At 36.9% G+C, this 23,585-nt stretch overlaps 1 protein-coding gene across 1 annotated transcript in view; it reads right to left on the bottom strand.

Annotated features, from left to right (window-relative positions):
- The window catches only part of TMEM135 (transmembrane protein 135), a 157,139-nt gene that overhangs the window by 116,518 nt on the left and 17,036 nt on the right, over window positions 1–23,585 (bottom strand). The window contains exon 4 of the mRNA XM_088159340.1: window positions 5,590–5,623. Coding sequence (XP_088015466.1) covers window positions 5,590–5,623 — 34 coding nt within the window. The remainder of the gene's footprint in view (window positions 1–5,589; window positions 5,624–23,585) is intronic.

Here is a 23,585-nt window from a genome sequence, read left to right as displayed (position 1 = left end):
TTACTACAACTGAAAAGTTCAAAACACTTAAAACATGCATTTGGGAAATAGAAACCCAGCCGTCCTTTGTCATTTTGGATTGCCTCCATGTTTTGACTAAGATGAAACCGCTCCCAATGGAGAAGAAAAGGTGGCAGCTAGTCCTGTTTATGAAATGTCAGTTTATTAAGTTCAAACAGAAAACATTTTTCTGTGCTACGATGAATAAACTGTATAGCCAAATATAATGCTTTGCTGAAACAAATGAGATGTGTTAAATACCTATTACTTCACAGAGTTACAAACAAAGAAGTGACAATAATATTTTTTCATTTTAAAGGATATTGTTGAATTGGTACACAATGTTTTACAGCATGTAACAGCACTAGGTGATAATTTCTCAAAACTGCAAGTTATGTTAATGACAAATGATTGCACATTACTCTAAAAACTCCACAAAACAAAAACACCCTTTAACCTACATTATTCATAGTATCCTCCCTCATTTAATTGCAACTGGCACAAGTATTTCTTGAGACACATGTAACAACTCAGATATATCAGCAATTTTGTACAGAAAGCATTTGATAAGGTGGTAAGAAAAATCACTCAGGAATGCTCAGCGACAGAGCATTTCTTGCATGCAAGTACCTTCCTTTACAATATTACCAGTCTGCCTTCAGCAAAAAGTTAAAACTACAGGATCAGCAAAAGCATAGATTAAAAGGGGCTTTTTGTTGTTGCTTTTTCTCTTGCCACAGCAAGCCTCACTCCTCTTTCTTTTATCCATCCACCTATCACTCCTCAAAAAGCATGAAACAACAACAAATTTAGTGCATATGGAAAGTGATATTGGAAGGCTCTTGGCCTCAACCATTTGAATCATGTTCTATATTGTACCATATTTCTGCCAAGCTTGGTATCTACTTTGCTCTGTGTGTGCTAGAAATCTAAAATCAGGCTAATAGCTTCAAGGGTTCCTTAAAATATTGCACAGCATGAAGATTTTCTGATATTTTGAATCACTGTTTATTTCCACCCTGTAAAAAAATCATACAAATATCTGGAGTTAAAGTTGACAGAAGAGAAACAGATACTCATTTCTCCAATAGGTACTGATGGATTTCTTTTCGAGTCTGTTTCAGCATTTTTGCATGCTCCTAGACCAAATATTTCAAGCTTTAGGGGCATAACTTACATGCTACCTTCACACTTGATTGTTGGAATAAACAATGATACCAACAAAAAGAACTCAGATTTAGCTGGTTTATGCAACTGAAAAACAATTCAACTGTGAAACTACTTTAAGAGAGCAAAAAACTCTGCTCAGCTGTGATACTTTATCACATACAGAAGCAGAGCATCACCCACTGGAATGCCACTGACCAGCTCCTTCCGTAGTATCCTTGTTTAAGTAGCATCTCTTCCTCTGTGTATTAGGATCAGTGTGCTTTATCAGATTTCATAAACAGCAGATGCACTGATGACCCAACATCAGCATAGGAATAAATAAGATTCAGGATCCTCAGATTTCTCTGTAAACTTTGTCCAGATGCAACTGCAATTTCAATTGCAGTTTCTCTAACTTTCACTTCCAGGACACCAACAATATCATTTCTCTCTCTCTTTCTGCGCTCTCAAATTTTCTTAATATTAATTAATTATTAAATTAAGCCAATCCTTTCGTGGCAAACCCATAATTTTCTTTATCACTTGCTCTCTGATTTAACTAGAATAAACTCTACATTTCCTCATCTTTTTTCCACTTGTTTTACCCCTAATGCTCCCACACATAACTCCCATTAAGTCAGTCCAGTTCCATGTCTCTTGCCACAATACATTTTCGGGTTTTACCCAAAAGACCGAAGTCTTTACCCGAAAGATCAAAGTCTTTACACCAAAGACTGTGTTTCTCTATTTCCTTTCTTCCTATCTTTCTTATCTTAATTTTCAAATTTATAACTTTTCACTCAGTAATGTTTTCTCTATGGCTGGGACATACCCCTACACTTCCTCCTCCCACCACTCTCAAGAAACAGCCCTCAACAGCATCACTCTTCCTTTTGCATCCAGCTGCTTCACCTTATGCTTAAGCTTTAAATAATTTAATCCATGACCCTCAAGAGCCTCTTATTAATATTAACACTTCCAATTCTGTAAGCAGCCCACCATATATCAGAAGTCTGAGCAGAGAATGAATAAAGACTTTGATGTAGTGATGCACAGTTTGAATTTCAAACATAGCATGCAGCTCAGCACATGCTAGGATAACTGCCTCCTCTCTGGTGTAGCATTTCAGTGACAACATAGCAATTTTTCTAAAGTTTTGTTTCTCAAAGACGCTTTATATCAAATCAGTCCTAGTTCAGATTAGTCTCTTCCTATCCTGCATTTAGAAGGCAGCCTTTGTTTTGTTTTCAACACTAGAAAAGCCAAACCCTAACCCAAAGACACAGTTTCTTCAATGTAAAGCAACAACTCAACTGTTCACAACAAAGTGTGCCTCAACTGTTTGGAAACATAAGATGTATAGGTCGTCTTCATGGACAGTCGTTAATGTCATCTACTGTTCCAGATAAAAATAACTGAAAGATTACATTTCACTTTCCACCTTTTGCTGGAATCTTGGGGTTCCTTTTGATCTCAAATTATCCATGAAGGATTATCTTATGTGTTCACTACCAATGCATCTCTTATGATCCTAGAAATTTCATGATTTTAATACATGCAATCTAAAATAGAACTTCAAAGATCCATAGCTCTGTGTGGTCGACAGTACTGATTACCACCATTCCGTTCTGGGCTATTAGAGAAACTTTAGGTCTCAAACCCACATGTTCAGCAATGTTAGGACTTAGGCGTTCTAATTTTGTTCTAAAAACTTCCAGTGAGAAGCTAAGAAGTTGATTTTAGACTCTGCACATTAAAATTAAAGCTACAAATGCTTCAGTTTTATGCTTATTTCTAGTTCCTAGCTCTAAAAAAAAAAAAAAAAAAAAAAAAATCCTGTTATATAGCTTCAATTTAGCAGCAAACTAGTCTGCAAAATACATTTTTATTCTATTTTCCATAGAGCATATATAGCCTTAATATTTTTAATATGTCATGTTAACATGTAAGCAGTAAGGAAATGCAGCTAGAGAGTTCAGGTTCACATAAATCTATAATCACTGACTTATTTAAAATGAACCAGGACATTTATTCACATGTTTCTATTCACAAGTTTCTAGTAGCTCCAGATTAAAAAAACATAAAATGTCACATTTAGTACAAGAGTCCTTAGACCCCACTGCCTTTCATGCTCTGCTTTTCACTCAACTCAAACAGCAGCCATGCATAAAGATTTAACACACCTTTCCCCTTTCCACTAAGTAAATTCATCTCTGAGGACAAATTGTCACATACTGCCAACTGGACAACAGGACTAAAATTTTCTGATTTAAAAGCCCTAATCTGGCTATAAAAATTCACTGCAGCAACAGTCACGATAATCACTTATAATAACCAACAGCAATTACAGTTGCCTCCTGCCTACCTGGGCAAAGGCACACATGAAGAATCACACAAAAAGCCTTAATTATTATTGCACAGGCTGCAAAACCCAGTGCAGCAAAACGTGAAACAAAAAAAGGAATACATTTCGTTCCATTAACATCTTAACAGGTCCTGACACGAGTTTTACCAAATGCAAGAAATGCAAGCTCATTTCACAATCTATCTGCCATCACTAATGATTAAAATGTGACAACTTTCAAAACGGGACATACTGCAATCTAAAGCTGACAGAAATAGAAGTTTTAAAAGCTTAGTAAATTTATAAGTGAATCTTATCAATGCATATAAAGTTCCAAGCCAAAGATAAGCAATACAAATAGGGAAACATTTACTATGATTACAGAGCTTGTTAACAAGTTAAGTATGACATGATCACAGGCAGTTTACAGAGCAAACCCTGGCAGCTGTGGCTTCACCAAAGATCTGTGACTAAAATAAGCCAATGTGCTGAAGAGAATATCCACACCAAATGGCAACCATAAAATGTAACTGCATGGCTTGACAACTCTGTCCAACACCAGGTGAACTGTGTGGTGTTTCAGCCTTAGAGCCATGAACACAGTGACAGCTTTCTCAGAATCAGGATACTCAGAGGTGCTGCTATTTAAGCACACCTATTGCCCCTTTCTCTTGGAAAGTCCATCCCAAAGGGGTGATAGTATGTCCAACTAAATATCCCTGACCTTATAACCTCTCTTTCCTGAACGAGGAGTCTCTGCACAGTTGCTCTTCTGAATTCAAGGAAAACTTCCAAGGTTAAGATTTCCTTGCAGGAGTCAAACCTTGTTCCCATGCATTAGTAGGATTCTGAGCAGCTACTTAATTGAATTGCAAAAGAAGAATTTGTCATCTTTTCAAATTAGGTTAAAAAACTTCATAAGGAAAAGGAATCCTAAAGGACAGATTATGAGCCATACAAGTCAGGAAGCTATAAAAGTTACAATGGTACTTCGACAATAATGAAGTGAAAAGCAAAAATTAATTTATTCTCTTCTGAAGTCTGTAAGTTTCCTTCATAAGTCTGTCTGTAAAGAGAGTCTATAAATACAGAACAATCCAAGAAACAATTTCTGCCTAAAAGCAGATTGTTAAGCACCAGAGTTTGAGAGAGAACTATGTAAGGAGTTTGGTAAATGCATAAAAGGACTTTCCAGGATATCTACCTGCTAACACATGCCATGAGATCAATCTCCTTCCACAAGTTCTGCCCCCACAAAATACTCAGAATTGCGAGTCATCAACAAGGATTGTACAAGGACGGAAGAGAACATATTAATTTTATCACCCTAATCTGTACTATGATACACTGCCTTTGTCTCACCCCTTTTAGTCGTTAATCTTATCATCACCATCAGAGTTCAACTCATGCACGACTCTACTGAGGCCCCAACAAACTCTCTCAGTAGTCTGAACACAATTCTTAAGTTGTTTTCTCTTTTGTAGTTTCTGTGACTATTTATGCAATTCAAACTGTACAAAAACTTTATGTAATTCCTTCAGCAAAGTAAAATTTTTCCTAAAGGAGTATGATCAAGTAATAGAAGCCTTTTATATTTGGAAGAAGTTAATGCACAAAGTATCATTTGGATAAACATTATTTATTTGAAGGAGAGTAAAAGAAATATGACTCAAAATTTAAATTGATACAACCATGTGGTAAAAATGTTTGCATGTACAACAGATGACACAAGTTGGAGAAATTATTAATTACAAAACTGAAGTATATGCTGTTGGATTTCTCATCTGCAAAATAATGATCATTTAAGTACCAGATGAAATAGAAAATTACCATCTTCTTGGGGCTGCAATACACGAAACTTTAATCATAGTACAATGAACCACATTTCAGCCTCTGCTTTACAGCTACTTCTGAAAGACCTCTGATCACAATTTAATCTTAAAGGAGTTTTAGTTAACTAATAATGCATAATTCTTAAAGAAAAATCCTCCAACTATTAAGAAAAATGTAATGAGTCTCAGCATCTATCAGTTTTAAACACATTTCCAATGGATCTTACACGTTTTTATTCTTTATTGAAATAAAGGACTACTTACTTGATTAGCCATGTAGATTGTGAGAAGACCTCTCCTATAAGCAGAAAAGATAAAACAAGTGAATGAATCAAATATTTTCTCAGACTGAAGAAAAACACTTTAATCATTAAGAATATTTTATTAAAGAAGAGAATTTTAAAAACAGATTATTGATGAAGGATGAATCATTACCACCTATTAGAAAAATAAGTGCAAACCCAAAAATAGCATCTTGATAGCACAGTATCCAAAGTAGTGAGGAATTACAGGAACCACGTTATATATAGCAACTGGCTACTCCACATGAGTCCTGAAGCTGCCACAAGGGGCAACGTACCTTGAATTACACACAGCATTTATACAAAGTAAGCCTACACATGAACCAGTAACATAACCATGCAAACAATGACCTAAACCTAACTTAAACTGTGAATTTACAGCAAAATGCTTGTGTGTTAACTTCTGTTTTATTATTGGTGCTATGTAACTCAAGGCCCTCCTGCCTACAGTATCAGGAAAAATTTTCTGCTGAGACTGATGCACAAATTTTGGCTCAAGCCAGTTGAAAATCACAGTGCCAACAGTGCCCTGGAACAGCAGCCATCATCTTCTCTTCTAACTTTTATCTATTTTTTTTTTCCCACTTCTATTTTCTGATCTGTGCCTGTGTCTCAGCTCACACTGCTCTTTAGGAAAAGTATAAATTTGTGCTCAATCTCTCACATTTTTGTTGATTCTATTGCAGCACAAAATGAAAACTGAACTCAACTATGTACATGTGAGCTGCTTCAGCAACCGACTACACTGGAAGTACAGATGAAATTAAAATTATTTTCTATATGTCAGTCACAAGCCACCATCACCCTTGAGAAAGTGGAAGTCATTACCACTGCAGGTTTGCTTTGCCCTCAATTATTCCTCTCTTCTGCAAAGATTCCATTAGAAACTGTGGCCAAAGGTTGCAACACTCAATTTCAGTATTTCCTACTGGACTGGTGTTCTTATCTTCTTGAATTTACCATCAACCTTGTAGTATTTGGGATTTTTCTCACTGTCCCCACTGGTCTTACACAAAAACACTGAAAATTTTCGTGAAGGCACCATATGTTCAACTGTTGAAGTTTATTAATATGGAAGTGAGTTTATAACCTGAATCTGTATTTGTCCTCATGTCATTTAGGACTTCTTTTTTATATTGCTACTACAGAAGGTAATATATAACAGAAGTTCTAACCCAGGCTTTTATGTTCCATTTTGTCATGCCTTTTGAAATTTCCAAGCATTCATAGAGTGCTTAAGAGAGTCATTAACAGAACATATCTTGCTATCAGTTCAGCTGAAGTGTACAAAACAAAAGCAGAGAAAGCAGGAAATAAAGAAATCCCTACTACACAGTTTCCAAGCTTGATTAATCCAAAAAGTTTATTCAGTATTTTCTAACCCCCATGTTTACATATAAATAAATTTGTCAAGTCACGCATCCAGAACAAGGTTTTTCACAGCAGCCATCTAAACTACAGGGATACATTCCAACTAAAAGTTTTACTGCTTCCACATCACACTGAATTTGTGAAAAGCAGTAACACAGCATACTGACTTCCAAAAGTTGCTCTCTACTCACAGAGAACATTCAAATTTGGCTTAAGTTCAAAACTTTAACTAGCCAAATCAGTTTCATGGTTACTTTTTTAAAAAAATAAACATAATTACAAATCTGCTCTCTTCTCTACCCAGTACCACCCTGTGCCAGATACTAGAAACAAGATTCTAGCACAGAAACCTAAAGAAAAAAAGCCTGAATCTAAAGATTTGGTGCGGATGAGGCATATAAGAAAAAAAAAAGACAAAAGGTAGGGAATAGGGTCCATGAATTACGCAAAATAGCCCCTACAACTGGCAATAAAGCATCAAAATACCGTATGAAATTTCTGAAAAGGAAGAGATAAAAATTCACCTGATGCAATAGATAAATTCAACTCTCAGGCTGGTCTGCAAACATTCACCTAGTCTTTCAGTTGACTAGCTCAAGTGATAAAACAGTATTGGTGCCCCAAACCCTCCTGAGTAGCAAACTGCCAGCTAATAGAGTTCTGTGTACTGTAAATCTTATTTTAATTTGCTCTCAAGAAAAAAATACTGGATATTTCATATTTCTTAGATTTTCTTTTTACCCCTGTAATAGCATTAAAAATTTATGATAAACATCCAAACACTCAGCCATTTGGAAACACAGAAATAAACCTACCCATAAGAGCTAACCTGGTAACTCAATCGACTTTGAGTATTCTGGAAAACGTCAGAACATCAAAAACACCCTGCAGTAACACACCTGTGAGAAGTATCAATCAGCAACTGAGTGACAGATGCAGCTTTCAGAATATACTCTGTGTATGCACAGTTGTAGTATCTACAGTGGACACAAAGCAGGATGATCACTGTTACTTGGACGTAACTTACTTAGTGGATTCTCCCTTGCAATCTCTCTGTCATGCAGATGGGGTTTTTTAGCCTTCCACTGAAATTCATTTAGTCTTTTTGAAACACTAACAAAGTAAGAACTAAATGAGTTTTAGTTTCTATTCTGGTCCCTTTGGGGCTAAAATGCAACTCACCAATCACAAACACAAAGAAAGGAAAAGGGGCTAGAGAAGAGGAAGGAAAAAATCAGGAGCTGCAGTGCAGCTGCAGCAAGACCAGTGTGAGAAGTAGGTGGCTGGGAGGAGACAAAACGTGCAGACAATAAATTTGTGCAAGGAAGTAACTTCCGGAACTGAAAACACAGTTAAGTTGTTAGATGACGTCATCTCCAATTGCCTGCAACAAGCCTATCTGTGAGGCCCAGGCTAACTCCAAGCAGAAAGAGTTTTCTTCTTCCAAATTAATTCTCTGACTGTGTTAAAAATAAATAGCCCCATGTTTCCAAGGAAAAGGAAAAAAAAAGGGAGGGGGAAGGGACATTCTTCCTGGCCCTGTGCAAATGTGATCCAAGAAGCCTAACCCAAACCTGAACTCTGCTGTTGTAAAGCAGTTGGAAGTTCAGAAACTGTTGCACTATTTTGTAGCAATGACAGCTGACAGAAAACAGGACAGAAAGATGGAGGTAGGCCAAGTAAAAGGGTCACTGGTAAAACCCAAGGACTGTATTAAAACTGCAGCTGGTAAATAGAGGGAGAATATAATTGGGAAATGGTATTAGGAGAGCAGGAAATTATTAAACAATAAAAATAATTAGTCAGCCATGTCTAACCACATTCTTTGGGGAGGTTTAAAGATACTAATAAACAGCTTAGATTTCATTCCCAAAGTCCATGAACCAGTGCTGAATGCTAATCTTGGCAACACCAACATCAGCAGGTGGCTGCAGCAGTGACGGTCTGGCAAGGTCACAACGGGAAAGCCCAAGCAGACACACACAAATTCCTACTGCCCACTCCTCCTCCATGGTTTCTGTCTTAGGCCATTTTCTCCAAAGCCTGCTGTCATAAATATCTTCGTTGTGGCTTCCCACTGACTCCCAGACACTTCTTGACAATCTCTCCCATACCCAGCTTTGTTTCTAATGACATCTGTGATCTTTAACTCAGGAAGGAAAAAACATGAGCTAGGGGTAACCTTAAATTCATAAGCAGCAGGCTAAGGTCCATCCTACCAGTTTCTTGTATTAAATTAAAGAAAAAAAAAAAAAAAAACTTTGCTGAAAAGGAGTTCACAAGACAGGTCTCCTTCACCTGGAAATGAAGGCTTGCATGAAAGTAATCATGTCTTAATTGCTCTTAAATTCAAGTCTCAAAGAGCAGTAGTGTTTAGTATACTTTTCACTTTGTTTCTCCTCCTTTTTCTTCCTAATTCACACTTTTAAATGCATTTTCTAACATGCTTGTTAGAGAACTGAGTAGGCAAGGTCTCAGAATTTAGTTATACAACACAGGTCACATTATCTACAGTTGAATAATTCCAATCTTGCAGATTCCACATGTAATGTTTAAATTACAACAGACCACAGACTTCTAGAAGATAATTCTCTTGTTCATTTATACCTTCCTCAAAGAAAAGTTTATCTCACTAAAATTTGCTTTTTGGACAACTTGTAACATTCAGACCAAATTATAACAGCAATAGCTCTTAAACTATGGCCTATAAACCTCAACAGAGAACCATATATTTTTGTTATTGCACTGCCCAGAGGAAAGAGTCTAAAATAACCGCTAAAAACCCCAAAAAACTACAGGGTAAAAATAACAAGGAAACCCAGAAGTGTACTGGGCTCTATTACCAGAAGTTTAGGTAGGAGGTCAAGGGAAATGATTAATCCCATTTACTTGGCACTCACTACACCACAGAGTCCCGTGCCTGGTTGAGATCCCCAATAAGAGCAGGCATTGATCAGTTGGCATGGAAGACCAGCAGGACTGCTGGGCAGACTCTGACCTGACCCAAGGAAACAGCACTTTCTCCAGCACAACAGGAGAGCACTGCAACAGGGACTAAGAGGGGCTGTTGGACCTCTGTCCTCAGAGGTTTGCAAGGCTGACCAGACAAATCCTCAAGCAAGCTGGACTGAATTCAGTGCCAGCCCTGCTCCAAGCAGGAAGCTGCACTAGCAGAATTCCCAAGACTTAACTGAACAATGCTATTATTCTATAGAAAAAGGGTGGAAAGCAACTTGAAAATATCATCAATAATTTTTTTCACAGATTATAAAATCAGAAGAGATTACCGTGATAAACAGTATCTTCCTAACGAATACAAAACATTAACTCTTCTTTAACCAATTAGGCATTTACTTAAAAAGGTCAAATTTGTCTTATAAGTATTTCCAATCACTGATATGTTACTTTATGGGTACTTATCTTTACAATTTGCACCCTAAATCAAGAATGTCTGGTCGCTGAAAACAGCTACATCTTTACCTGCCCTGTAACACTACCCTCTCCAACCAAGTCCCCCTCATACCATTTCTTAAACAAGAACTGAACTCCTTCAGTTTTTCCACCATGTTCTCTAAGTTTTTGATCATACTTATAGCCCTTTGCCGAAACTGTCCCAGTTATTCAAAGTTCATATTCAGAACTTCAAATGAAAATACAGAAAATATAAAACAGATTAAAGTTCTCCTATCCTTTGTTTAACCAAAAGTATTTTAAAGTCTAGGAAATCACTGGGTGCTGCTCTCAGACTTTGCATTTGCCTGTGTGCAAGGTATTTATATCTTCTTGTAAGTGCTGTAAACTCAGGAAGACTTATTTGATTGAGGCCAAAGTCCAGTTTCCCTTACACGTGAGTAAAAAATCCTATTTGTGCCAACAGAAGCAGCAACTGTCCAAACCTGCATGCCAACATATTGTTTGCGGAACACTTTGCTGAAGAATGTTTTCTTCCTCGGCTTGATGGGCTATAAAATTCAAAAAATAACTCTATTTTCACAAGCAGTATAAGCTTTTGCTTCATATAATAGTAAATCATACAAAATACCAATCTTTAAATACAACCAAGATTGTTTTTCCCTACAAAACTCATTGCCAGTTCTGTCGCATTTATCGTTTTCCTTCAATGTATTTATGGTTTCCCTTAAATACAGAGTTGTTGCTAAGCTACAAAAAAATAAATAAATAAATAAATAAAAACCCAACAGCACCATGGGCACACATCAGCACACACAAAAAAAAAAAAAAAAAAAAATCAACCAACCAACCTTGCCTGAAGGTGGAATGAATCCTTAGAAAGTACTTACGCTCATGGAAATTTTACCATAAATTAATTATTCCAATCACAGAGACTCTCTAAACAGCTCCAGAAGAGAGGTAGGATCTGTCATTTTTAAGCTATATCTTTCCCAATATTAATTCTTCCTTCTGAATATTTCTCTCTCTCATACATTTTGCCTTGCCCTGCAAGTGTGTCTTTTGTATCTAATAGCAGCACTCCAGTTCATAGAATTTCTTCATGAAAAACTGGTTTTGGTGATATGAAATTTAAAGAATTGCTTTCTCTATTGCCTTGTTTGAGTTTAACCACAAACCTTTCCAAGCAGACATCCTGAAATAATCTAAACATTCACTTCAATTAATTAAACTTACTTGAACTACTATAACTGCTCTTTTTTACCAATACTGTGGCTTTTATGATCACTTTTTTTTGGTCTTGCTCAAAACTAAAGGGGAAGTCAGTTAGCAAGTCAAAAAACAACAGGAAATAACTACAGCAAGATGAATACCACTGTGTACAGAATTAACATAAATTAACTGAACAGGCACGTCCTTCAGTGAGAACAGCCCTAGGTGTGAGCTGTAAGAGGGAGCCCCTAAATTCACCCCCGAGGACAAGGGGCACACCAGGGCAGGTACACCCAGGCCCCATCGCTGTGACAGCTCCTCTAACCCAGCACACAGCAGCAGCCAGCAGCACAGGGGGATAGAAGGAGCCTCAAGATGGATACAGCAGCATGTAAAAAATCTTAATGCATGCAATTAAGAGAACAGGTTCTCTGATTAAACATCTAATTGACGGGTTATGTTTCTCCACATATGCAATAAATTTAAACAGCTGGTGGGGCAAATACCCACAAAATAAAAATATCCAGCTCACTGCTAAGACAAGAGCAGTTTTAGCTTTGCTATTAAGTTTTCTAACCTCATCCCTGGTCCAAAATTTCAAATCCCTGATATCTGCTTTTCCAAAAATTCTTAGTGTTGTCAAAACAACAGGACTTAACCCAAGAAGAAGCAGGCACTAGAGTCAAACTCACCTTTCCTTGTGACCTATACAACAAAATCTGAACTATACATTACTTTTCTAAGCATTTTTTCCCATAAATTCATTATATTAGTTTCCTACAAAATCAAGTCTGAATTTCATATGAATGTCACTGTTCATTGAATCTGCTGCATATTCTGACACTTATCACTGTATTTTAACTAATTTGTTTTGATTCTTTACAAGAGTAAGAAATTACAAATAAAACCACTTTCATAAGAATCTCTAGATTCAAAGGCAAATATGGGGTGGAATGTTATAAAAAAGGTAAAGAGCAAAAAACCTTTGCTGTACTGACTTGCTACAGCAAAACAGTAAAATTTTTAGTAATAAATATTTTCATATTTATGTATATATCATATATAAGTTCATATATTATAATTATATATATATATTAGTAAATAGCAAAACTTGAGAACATTTGTCCTCTTTGAATTTAAAAGAAAAAAGAAAGAAGTAGAAAGATTCAAAAAGATTTAACTCTGGCTTTAATTTCTGAACATAAACTAAGAGCTAACATAATAGTTTGTAATGGCTCCCCAGACAGGACTCATGGTGTACAAAAACAGGAAGAATTCCTCCCCTCCCCCACTGTAAAACACCATTTTATAACCTGCAGAATTAAATCAAACACACAAATCACAGGTTTCCCTGAAATTAAAGAAGTTAAAATGAAGAGGTAAGAGGCAGGGTTTTCTCTGCTTTACAGCAGCTTGACACCACAAGCGAACCCAGCATAGATGTGGAGTTGTGATTGCATCCCTGTAATAACACAAGCACTACAGATTATGTTTAGGGTATCGTTAATCTCTCACACCCACCAATTTCCTACTGACAGCTGGAGGTCAGCAGCAAAGTCCTGGTGCAAAAGTTCACTTAAAATCAGCAGGAACAGACAAGCTTTCAAAATAGTGCTGGAAATTATGAAAACAGACCTAAGCAGCAAGTTTTCAAAAACTAACATGATAACTTTGTAGCTTAGTAGAGACCAGTAGGCAAGTCTTTCACACAAAAATAAGGTTCAGAATGTCATCTCAAAAATATACAGTTTAAGGACTCATGACCGACTGTTTTTTTAAAGGAATTTCCTATTTCAATATTTTGGGAGGCTTAAAGTAGGAAACGGACACTTGCAAGCTGGAAAAATTGAAATTGCTCAAAACTGCAAATCAGTAATTCTTCTTGGAGCACTCTACATGTTAAGCAAAACGGTTTTATGCAAATACTCAGAATTTGTTGTTCTTAAAAGGAAATAAAATAAACTCAGCATGTTCCATGATTTAAACACATGCCAAAGAAAGGGTATGAGAAAACTGGAAAGGGAGAGAAGCCAAAAATAAAATATATCTACAGTAATACATTCCAGTTAAATTAGTACCAATAACTCTTACAGAGTTTCCAGATAGTGCAACACAAGATAACATCTATAGTTCAAGTTTTTTAAACTCCTTTATGCTCTATTTTATACACATTTTCTTTCACCATACCCTCCCCTCTTCCTTCTCTCCTAGTGTCTTTATGTATCTACAGAGCAAAAACAAATGCTGACCTAGAGAGGGGAAAAAACCTCTTAATTAAAATGTGATTTAACCTCACAAGATTCTGTGAAGAGATAAGAAGATTCCAAAAAGCTTATTAGTATTATAGAATGACTGACTGGGAGATAACAGAAGAAAAACAAATTAATCAAACCTCAGGAAAAGAAATTAAGGATCTCAGGATTTTTTAAATTATTCACATTCTTGGTACAGAATGTCTATCCAGTGTTAAGTAAGACCCCAAATAACAATTTCTTTGGACTGTTCATAATAATACCAAGCTGTTTTTAATCAGTTCAGTCAATCACAAAGAAAACACTCAGTTCTTTCTGGGCATGGGCTTCTTGGCCACTCTGTCTGGAAGGTATGAGCATAGGGCACAAAAGCAAATACTTTGGAACGAAACTGCTTTGGAGACTCTCAGCAGCAGCAGGTCATTGTTTAATGCATTCTGTTGGCAATCACTACTACTCCAAAGCAAAATAGGACACTATGGACAGAACAGCTAATAGAGAAAGCAGGAGAGGGCATGGAAAAAAATCAGAGTTGAAATTATGTCCAGGATTCACTGGCCTTTGACAAATACTTAGTGTATTTTGAGTGTGAGAAGGCAGGAAGGAGAAAAAATTTGTCATATAAGGTCACTCCTTCAGTTGACAGCTTGGGGCTGTCCCAATACCAGCTGAAATTTATCCAGTATTTGACCTATTCTTCTTAACCTCTACTCTCTAGCCCTTCTCAAGTTAAGAGCCCTTCAACCACACCCTACCTGCATATCCCAAACCCAGCTCACAGCAGCTCCGTAAGAAGCCACTCAGGGCTTCCCAAGACACCCCTTGGAATGGCTGGCCTTCCCTTTCCAATTCACATTCTGTGCCCAGCTTGAGACAGCCCATTCCATAACATGAGTTTTTTGATAAACTACTCAAATCATCACTTATTTCATCTATTTCAAAAGACTTAAGCAGCCTGATAGTGTTTTTCGAGTCTGTCACACTAATAGCTATTGTAGTATTTCCATGTTTAGAACTAATTTTCTCTTTAGAGTCATAATGTTTTTAATGTTTTAATCCAATCACATACATTTGTGATTGTATTACACTGTTTACAAAGCACCTGAAGCAATTTGTAAAAAAAAAGCTAATTTGACAAATCAATCTAACTCAAACAAGGAACTACAGCAGCTTTTCACAGGGTGTGACTAACTTCTAAAAGCCCTTGTATTCAGCAACAGCAGACTAGCACTTCCAAGGAAGTAGTGTATGGACTTAGACTCGTCAACATACAGTGACATTTGCTTTTATTTCTCCCCTTTAGACTCTCTAATGACAGCCTATTAAGTCATTTTAAAAACAGGCTTTAAATCCAGTTAGGAACTATTAATTTAATCACTCAGAAGACAGATGAATGCTACTAAGAGTGTGCCTACATCCATAATGGGGGTGCCACAAGGGGTCCCAAGGAACAACAGTGTTAGAAATCAATGTGAACCTTCTCTAGAAAGGCAGGCAAACCATACTAAAAGTTTGACTGAGTGTCATTTCAACACATCCCTATTGACTGAGAAGCCAGTTTCTGGCAGGACATCAGTACTGGATGATGAACTATGCCAGGTACTACAGACAGACATTAATGAGACATTTCACCTACCAAAGACAGAAATAAGCTATTGCCAAGTCCAGTATGAACCTATTATTTTCTGGCATTAAACTCAAACATCCAAACTGCCAACAGTTGATATTAGAACACTTCTGCTAATTCCTCAGTCCTTTGCTCACCAGGAATGAGTAACAGACATTGAACAGTTTAAAAGGAAAAACATATCACTGAAGCAGCAAGATGGAGCCCATATAAATTCCTTCACGTCGACCAAATTATGCTGTACTACCAGACAGCCCATATTGTTTCAGTCTTTCACCAAAGCTGGAGCAGTCTGCATTGCAATAACAGGTACTGGCCCAAATTAATGAGACCTTCAATGCTTGCCTTTAATACCACGGACACTGTTCCTGCTTCTTAAGACAGACTGCCTTTAGGAGAAAGTTTTAATGGCATACACTTTATCAAAAAAGATTCAATCTAGAGTGGAGGTCATCGGATTACAAGAAACAGTACAACACACAGTGTTATTTCCTCACCAAAGGAAATAAAAACATGCCATTTTCTGTCCCCGGATGTGGAGGGGAGAGGGCAGGAAGAGGAAGTAAGATGTTTGACCTAAGAATACTGCTATAATCTTTGCCACAGAAAAGCTTTACATGATTAAATATAGCAAATCATTACAATTCTAAATCTCTACCTTCACACTTTTCCTGCTGCAAGCACTAACAACGACCTTAGTTCCTTGGGAACAATGAGGCTCCAGAAAAGTCACTTCTTTTACAGAGGGTTTATGGGTGTGGCTCACATGGAAACAAATACTTAAGCTGCTCTCATCTACAGTATCTAAAAACAATATCCTACATGCAGACCTGAGGAACACAGCACCGAAAAGTTCCCTCCAAGATTTCCAGCCATTGCACTAAAGGCATGCTAGGCATAGATGCTATCTTGCCAGGTAAATGTCAGCATTCAAGCCAGCTCACCTAAGCAGCATCTGAAGTTTATTCTATACTAGCAGAGCATTTATTATTCCCCCTCTGGGAGCTACATGTTACACACAAGCATTCAGACACAGAAGATGTATTAAGTGTTTGCTTAAGCCAAGGAAGTCCAAATGAGTGTGTCCTGGATGCTCGTGCTGAGCAGACAGGACAGAGTAATTAATCCACTGTTTGTGCCATTTGAATCCAAGTCAGACTCACAGAATAGTCCAATGTTCAGCAGTAGTCTGAATTTTAACATTTTATCTATTAGCATTCCAACAGGACTGTAAGTTTTACAAATTTTGATGGGTTTTTTTTTATGGTTAATGATGAAAAACAGAATACAAAATTATACTTCTATGCAGATAACTAAATCATTTTTACTTAAGTTTTCAGCCTACAGAGTGAATATTTCAGAAACAGATTTGCCAAAAGTGGTTCTTGAGATTAATTTTTAAAAATTAAACTTTAGCTATAAACAAATCTCAGCTACTCTTGGAGCCACGCAGGAAGAGAGGAAGGTATCTGCACAGTCACCTGGGATCTATCAGAGCTTGCTGCTTGACCTTAGCACTGCCCTTTGTTCATCCACGGCCCCATGTGCACTGATAGAGTAGGCCAGAGTTTAATGGGTGCTGCCCAAGATGTCTTCACATTCATGAAGCAGCCACACGGCTGGTGCTGAGCCTACGCTGGTAAATCCCTCTGAAACTCAGAGATCTGGAGACCACTGAGCAATTGCAACCAAATAGTCCTGCATGATCCATGTCAGCCCTGACTAACACAGAGAAAATAAACCTAGTCTCTACAGACTCATCCAGATGCTGCAATGCATTTTGCAGCATCTGCAGAATCACAGGTATATATTTCACATGGGATCTTCCAGTATTCTTCCCTGTCTGCCTGTGTTATCCTAGAAAATGGATGGTCAACTATAAAGCTTTAGCTGCTCTCATTCCCTTCATCTTATGCAAGAGTTCAGTTATCACACAAGAAAGCTGAACCAGATTTTTCTAATGCTGCATCCTGAATGTTAAACTTGGTTGCTGAATACTTATGCAGAAACAGCTGAGTTTTTCAGAATCCTGAACAGTTTATAACCAAGACTGATGGACTACACATGTATGGAACTGTAGTCACTGATTCCCAATAAACCTTCTTGCTCTGTTCATAAGTACAGAATTCACTTTGCCAAACTTTTGCCATCTCAGGTGGATGAAACCGAGTTTAAGATAGCTATCTAGACTGTAATGAGACAGAATGGTGAATTATGCAACTGATGGGAAAGAAACGACCAGTATGAAACAGAAACACACATTTCAGATAGTTAGGAAAGTCCAAGTGATGAGTGCAACCACTTCTTTTATCCAGAAGTATAAGGATTATACTTGTATCTTAAGTGCATAAAGAGAATCACAAGGAGTAAGAGGCAGGAATGAAGGACAGACTTACTATAGGAATAATTAAAGACACCATATGGGAGAGAAGATCTTTCTCACAGAGTATACCAAGTGGTTTCTGCAGCTCATATAAATGAAGCAAATTTTACTCTGCAGCTACTTGTACAAATGGAACAGACAGGTTATACCTTGCCAGTAACACAGCGTCTTTCTGTGACCCAAAGAGGACATCCTTCTCCTTCACACAGGACAGCCTCACAATAGGGCTACAATTTAAATGACAGCCTTTCCCTCATTCACTAGGTGAGTGACCTGGTCACAAAAGGACATTAAATAAGTTAAACAGGACTTGCACTTTGTGAACTCATGTTAATTGTGCCTGGTGATCATGTTATTCCTTTAAATGCCTTTCAGTATTACCCAGAATAATCATCAGAACATTTCCAGGAACTGAGGTTACACCAACAGGTCTATAGCTTATTGGGTCTTCCCTCAGACCTTTACTGTACACAGAGTAACATAGAGAGGGCTCCTGTTGCAACATCCAATGGCTCCTTCAGAACTCTGATATGAATCCCATCAGGCCCCATGGACTTGTATCCAGCTGATACAACTGGTTCCTTACAATTTCAGTGCCTGTGAATGAATTGTACTGACACAGGGGGTCCTCCAAATCAAAGAACTGAGCAGCCCAACATCTATCCATGTTATTAAAGATGGAAGCAAAACAGTCTCTACTCTTTCTATATCTGTATTAGTCAGGTGACCACCTTCAATAAGTATCATGTGTTTTCTTTAGACTTTTCCTTGTTATTAATGTACTTCAAAAAGCCCTCCCCTGTTGTCAGATACAGCACCGACCAGTTTCAACTCTAATTGAGTTTTTGGCCTTTCAAATCTTTTCCCTGCCTATGCAAACCACAGCTCTGTACTCATCCTGTGATGCCTGACTTTGCTTCGAGATCACACAGTTTCCTTTTCCTCTTAAGCTCCACGAGGCATTCATTGTTCAGCTAAACTGGTCTTCTAGTCCATTTGCTTGACTTACAACACACTGGAATTGCCTGCTCCTGCGCTTAGAAAAGACAGCTCTTAAAAACGGACTTCATTAATATTGAATTAACTGAACAGTTAAAAAAACTCCAGAAACTGTTTCTACGGCTAACACATGATGCAATAACAGTAAGACAAACAAACAGCTCTCTGAATATATCAACGAAGTTATGATTGCCAAGGATCTAGAGAGAGCATCAATTCTCCTAGTGCAAAATACTAACCTATTGCAGGTTTTTCCATGAAAAATACTCCCAAGAGCTGTCCATCCTGAACTACCCACCATTCACAATGTTGCCCCATCACAGCATCTTCCAGATTGACTCCTGCACTCCCAGCCTTGAATGATCAGTTTTCCCTTCTTCTGATAACTGTTAAAGCAATCTGGTTTTGTGGAAGGTGTCCCTGTCCATGGCAGGGGTGTTGGAAGTAGACAGGCTTTTACATCCTTTCCAATACAAAACATTTTATGAGATCGTTCTTTAACTACAGCACAGTAGCAGCCCTCAACTCATGCAACAAAACATGTTTAAATGCTTATGCACTGTTACTATAAAAACATAAATCCTCAAACACTGGCTCTCACCAACGTAGTTGCTGAAATACTATTGAATTTAACATATTTTGGATTAGAAATAGAAAGCTTTTCCAGTAACTTCTACAGCCCGGCTCCATATTCCACAGCAATAATCACTCTAAAGGAAGACAATTCCAAAAATTTGTTTCCCTGCTAGCTCTCCTTACCAGATTACACCACAAAATACCCATATCAGTGATCTAAACTCCAGAGTTTTTCACTACAATGCAAAAAATATGTAAAAAATCACCCCTCAACATAGCTTGCTTTCTCAATTTCTTACCTGTAGCAAGTATGACTGAAGCTTGCAAAAACAGTTGCTGTGTTAAAAGAGTTTGTTCACTTGTTTTGATTACTCACCCCACCAAAATGGTGATTTACCTGTTTCTGTAAAATATGTCAAACTGAATAACCACAAAATACTTTTGAGAAAGGAGACTGTCACCTCTCAGGTCCATATATAATATACTACTATAAAGAAATGCATATCAACAAATTTGTATTTGAATGTTACAAAGTTACAAAATTCATGTATTTCTTCACAGTGTATACTTTTTACCATTATTGTGCTGCCATATTCCTCCTTTATAATGTGTTTAGAATAATGGCATTTTATGGCAAGCAAATAATCCAAACAGCACTGCATGTTTCATCAGAACAAACATACACTGTAAAAATTCCACATTGTTCTTACACAAATGTTTCTGTCACTTTTCCAAGCAATGCATAGTAATACTTTTGTTTCCAAGAACATCAAATATATGTGTGTACATATAGATGTCTTCTATAACACGCACTGTTGCACTGCTTTATTTTTTAAATGCATGTGCTTTAAATATTTTTCTAAGAGTCCAGTACACTGAATTTTTTTATGAAAAACACCCAAAGTTTTCAACTGAAAACATATTAGAAATAGTTGCCCAGAGCAAGATTTTACAACCAAATTATAAAAGCCCTAAATCTCAAGTTTTATAATACCATCAGTGATGGAGTCGTAACTGTAGCAACGAGACAGGCGCCGCTATAATGTTAACAGCCAGTATGTAAACATTAATGCAGCCTAAGGGGGGGAGCAGGAGCAACCCCAGAAGTGTCCCTTCACAAATGCCACAGAAATTTTAGGAGGCTGTAGTAAAACTTTCTCTGGTTTAATTAGTTACAAAAGGCGGTGGGGGGGGGGGGGGGGGGGAACAGAACAGCCAGGCAGCAAGATAATTAATTTAATTAAAACTGGACTTGTGTCCCCTCTTAAAGTTTTATCGTTCTTGAAATTCATTAATACATAATTTCTTAGGCAAGAGTCCAATAAAATGAAGTTTGCCATTCAACTACTAGCAAAACACAAATGGTTATGAAATATCAGCATATTTACAAAACACTTAAAAGAACACAATTTTTTTCCTAGAAAGTAATCACAGAGGTCTTAAATACAGGCTCTCCACCAAGCTATGGCACTTCTTTGTCTCAGAAGTCAGTAAGGTAAAACTTATCTAATCAGACTTCCAGTAACAGGCTGGCTTCAGCCAAGTCTCAAATCACATTTCAACCACTTGATTCACGAGAATTTAACAAGTATATTCAGTTACTTCCTTGCTTTTTAACAGCTTCAGTACTTCCAGAACAAGGCAGCGTCATATCTTTTGGTCCAAGCCGCATATCTCCTCCTTACTACATGTTCAATTCTTGGTGATAACATTTAATAGATGTTGAAAGAAATGACAGAAGACCGTAACTTGGAATTACAAACAGAAGCCAAAAGATTTAAGCAAAATATTCTTTTTAAAAAATTATTATTAAAATTGCTTCTTATCACCAGTTGGAAACAACACCTGTAGGAGCTAACAAGGATCGTATGGTTAAACAACTCCATACAAAGGTTAATAAAAAGAATGCAATGATTTCCTAAGGAAGCTCAATGCAATTAATGGAACTGAGTCATCTCTATTTTTGAGGAGACATTAACACAGCTTTTAATGTCTAACATTACAAAACTGAATTCTATGACAAAACAATTGCACATTTTTCTTTAATAGAAGATGCAAAACAGGTGAAACTGCAAAGAACATTATATTCTTTTAAGTAAAATCATGCAACTGCACCTATTAGAAGCTTTCTTATTTATTATTATATAGCCATTAACTATTATGACAATATAAACATAAAGAATGACTAAAATATTGACAATTAAAACAAATTAGAGCCAGTAAAAATGCTTCCTCCTAACCCTAACAGGCAATCCACAAAGTTTGAGAGCACCAGAAAAAAGGGAAAAATTTTTAGTTCCTCCTACTGGAGTAAGGGACAAGGCATAGAATATGTTTCTGCAATCTGCAGATCCATAATCTCCATGTTTATGTATCACATCCAATTCTTATCTAAGAAATATTTTTTATCAAAACATTACTTAATCATAATAATGTGACCAGTTCTCTTCCAATAATCTCACAGAATATTTATGGATACATATATAAAAAAGCTAAGAAGTGTTTTTATTCTTTGGCCCTTTCCACAGATCCTGATAAATTAGTTTTCACAGACAGGACAGTTATATTTTATGGTTACCAAACAGAACACACATGGACATTAATGTGCCATTTATATCTTTATAGACCTGTAGGAGCATAATATAGTGCAGAGCATTTCCTGAGTCTGTTTGACGTTTCCATGCAATGTCACCTCCCCTGCTCATTGCTAGTGTCCTGCAAATCTGTCATTATGTATTACACAGATAGAAACTACAATCAAATTAATTCTGTAACACATTAGAAAACATGTTCCTCCTCAGGATTATAATGATGCATAGTGGCTTGGCTATTAATCTCTTTTTCTCATTCTTCCATATGAATTACACACTACAAGGCTGGCACACATGAACAGGAACACTTGGAAGAAAATCTGATTTATAAGCCTGCTGTTCCCAAGTTCAGGACTGACAGGGACACTGTCCAAGCAAATGCCAGTGAGGTACTTAAAATAGGGTATCCACTTGGGAAGAGATTAAGTGATTAAGTTCAATGTTGCTGCCAGCTGCTAGTAGCAATTTGAAGGACTAGAGATAGGTTTATGAACTCAAATCAGGACTTTTTCCCACTTCCCTGATTTTTCACTACAATTTGTTCTAAGCTGCTCAGCAGATAACTGAAAATGGCCCTGTGTCTCCATGTGAAACGTCAATTTCCTAAGGGACTGTGAGTCTATCAAAATTTGATTTTGCCTGTAACAGAAGCTAACAGGCAAACAGATGTGAAATCAGAAAGTCGTATTTCACTGTCAGCAGCAGCATTTTGCACATTATACATAGTTGCCATCTGAGAACATACCAAACAACTTCGTATTTAAAAAAAAACCCTTAACTTTCAAATACCTTTTGACATCATTTAGCGATTTTTTTCGTTAAGAACAATGACCCCACATTTTCATACATGTGTTATACTGTAATACCAACAATTCTTTATTGCCTTTAACTGATCCAACATAATGTGAATTTTTTGGCAAAATATCTTAGGTCACACAAAATGGCTTCTGACAGAAAGGGGAATAACCCTATAGGAATTAAATATTCCAGAGTTATTCATTGCATACATGCTGTACCAATCTACTTTTGTCATTTCCACATACTCTAGTTCAACTTCCATTTCTTTCAAATTTCAGATGTTAAATAGAAACCTGTTAACATGTCAGAGCTTTCATATATTGCCATAAGCAAGTCTAGAAAAACCCATACAGTATAAATTTTAATATATTTTTTTTTGCCTACTCTTTTTGTACATTTAACATGTATAGCTTTACAACTTTCTCACAGTTGTTTTGCTGTTATACAAAAATCTTGTACAGGTTTGGGTTCATACGCAGTTTCAGCTGTCCACTCACAAATATTCTGAAAGTGACAAGAAGGTCACAGATCGACAACCAGCCTGATTTCTTCCTCTTTAATGTTATCTAGAAATATTTGAAGTTTGACACAGAAAAGCCTCACATTGTAACAAGTTTGTAGGAAAAGTTAAGCCAGTGTTATCACTGATCCAGAGGAGAAAATGCATTTGCTCTCACCCTAAATGATACTTTGATGCCAACAGCACTGCTAGAGTCTAAGTAACTAGACAAAGTTCTA

This window comes from Sturnus vulgaris, chromosome 2, assembly GCF_052056855.1.
Source record: "Sturnus vulgaris isolate bStuVul1 chromosome 2, bStuVul1.hap1, whole genome shotgun sequence".
Classification (NCBI taxonomy): domain Eukaryota; kingdom Metazoa; phylum Chordata; class Aves; order Passeriformes; family Sturnidae; genus Sturnus; species Sturnus vulgaris.
The sequence above is the reverse complement of the archived record's forward strand: the minus strand, read 5'-3'. Positions and strand labels throughout refer to the sequence as shown.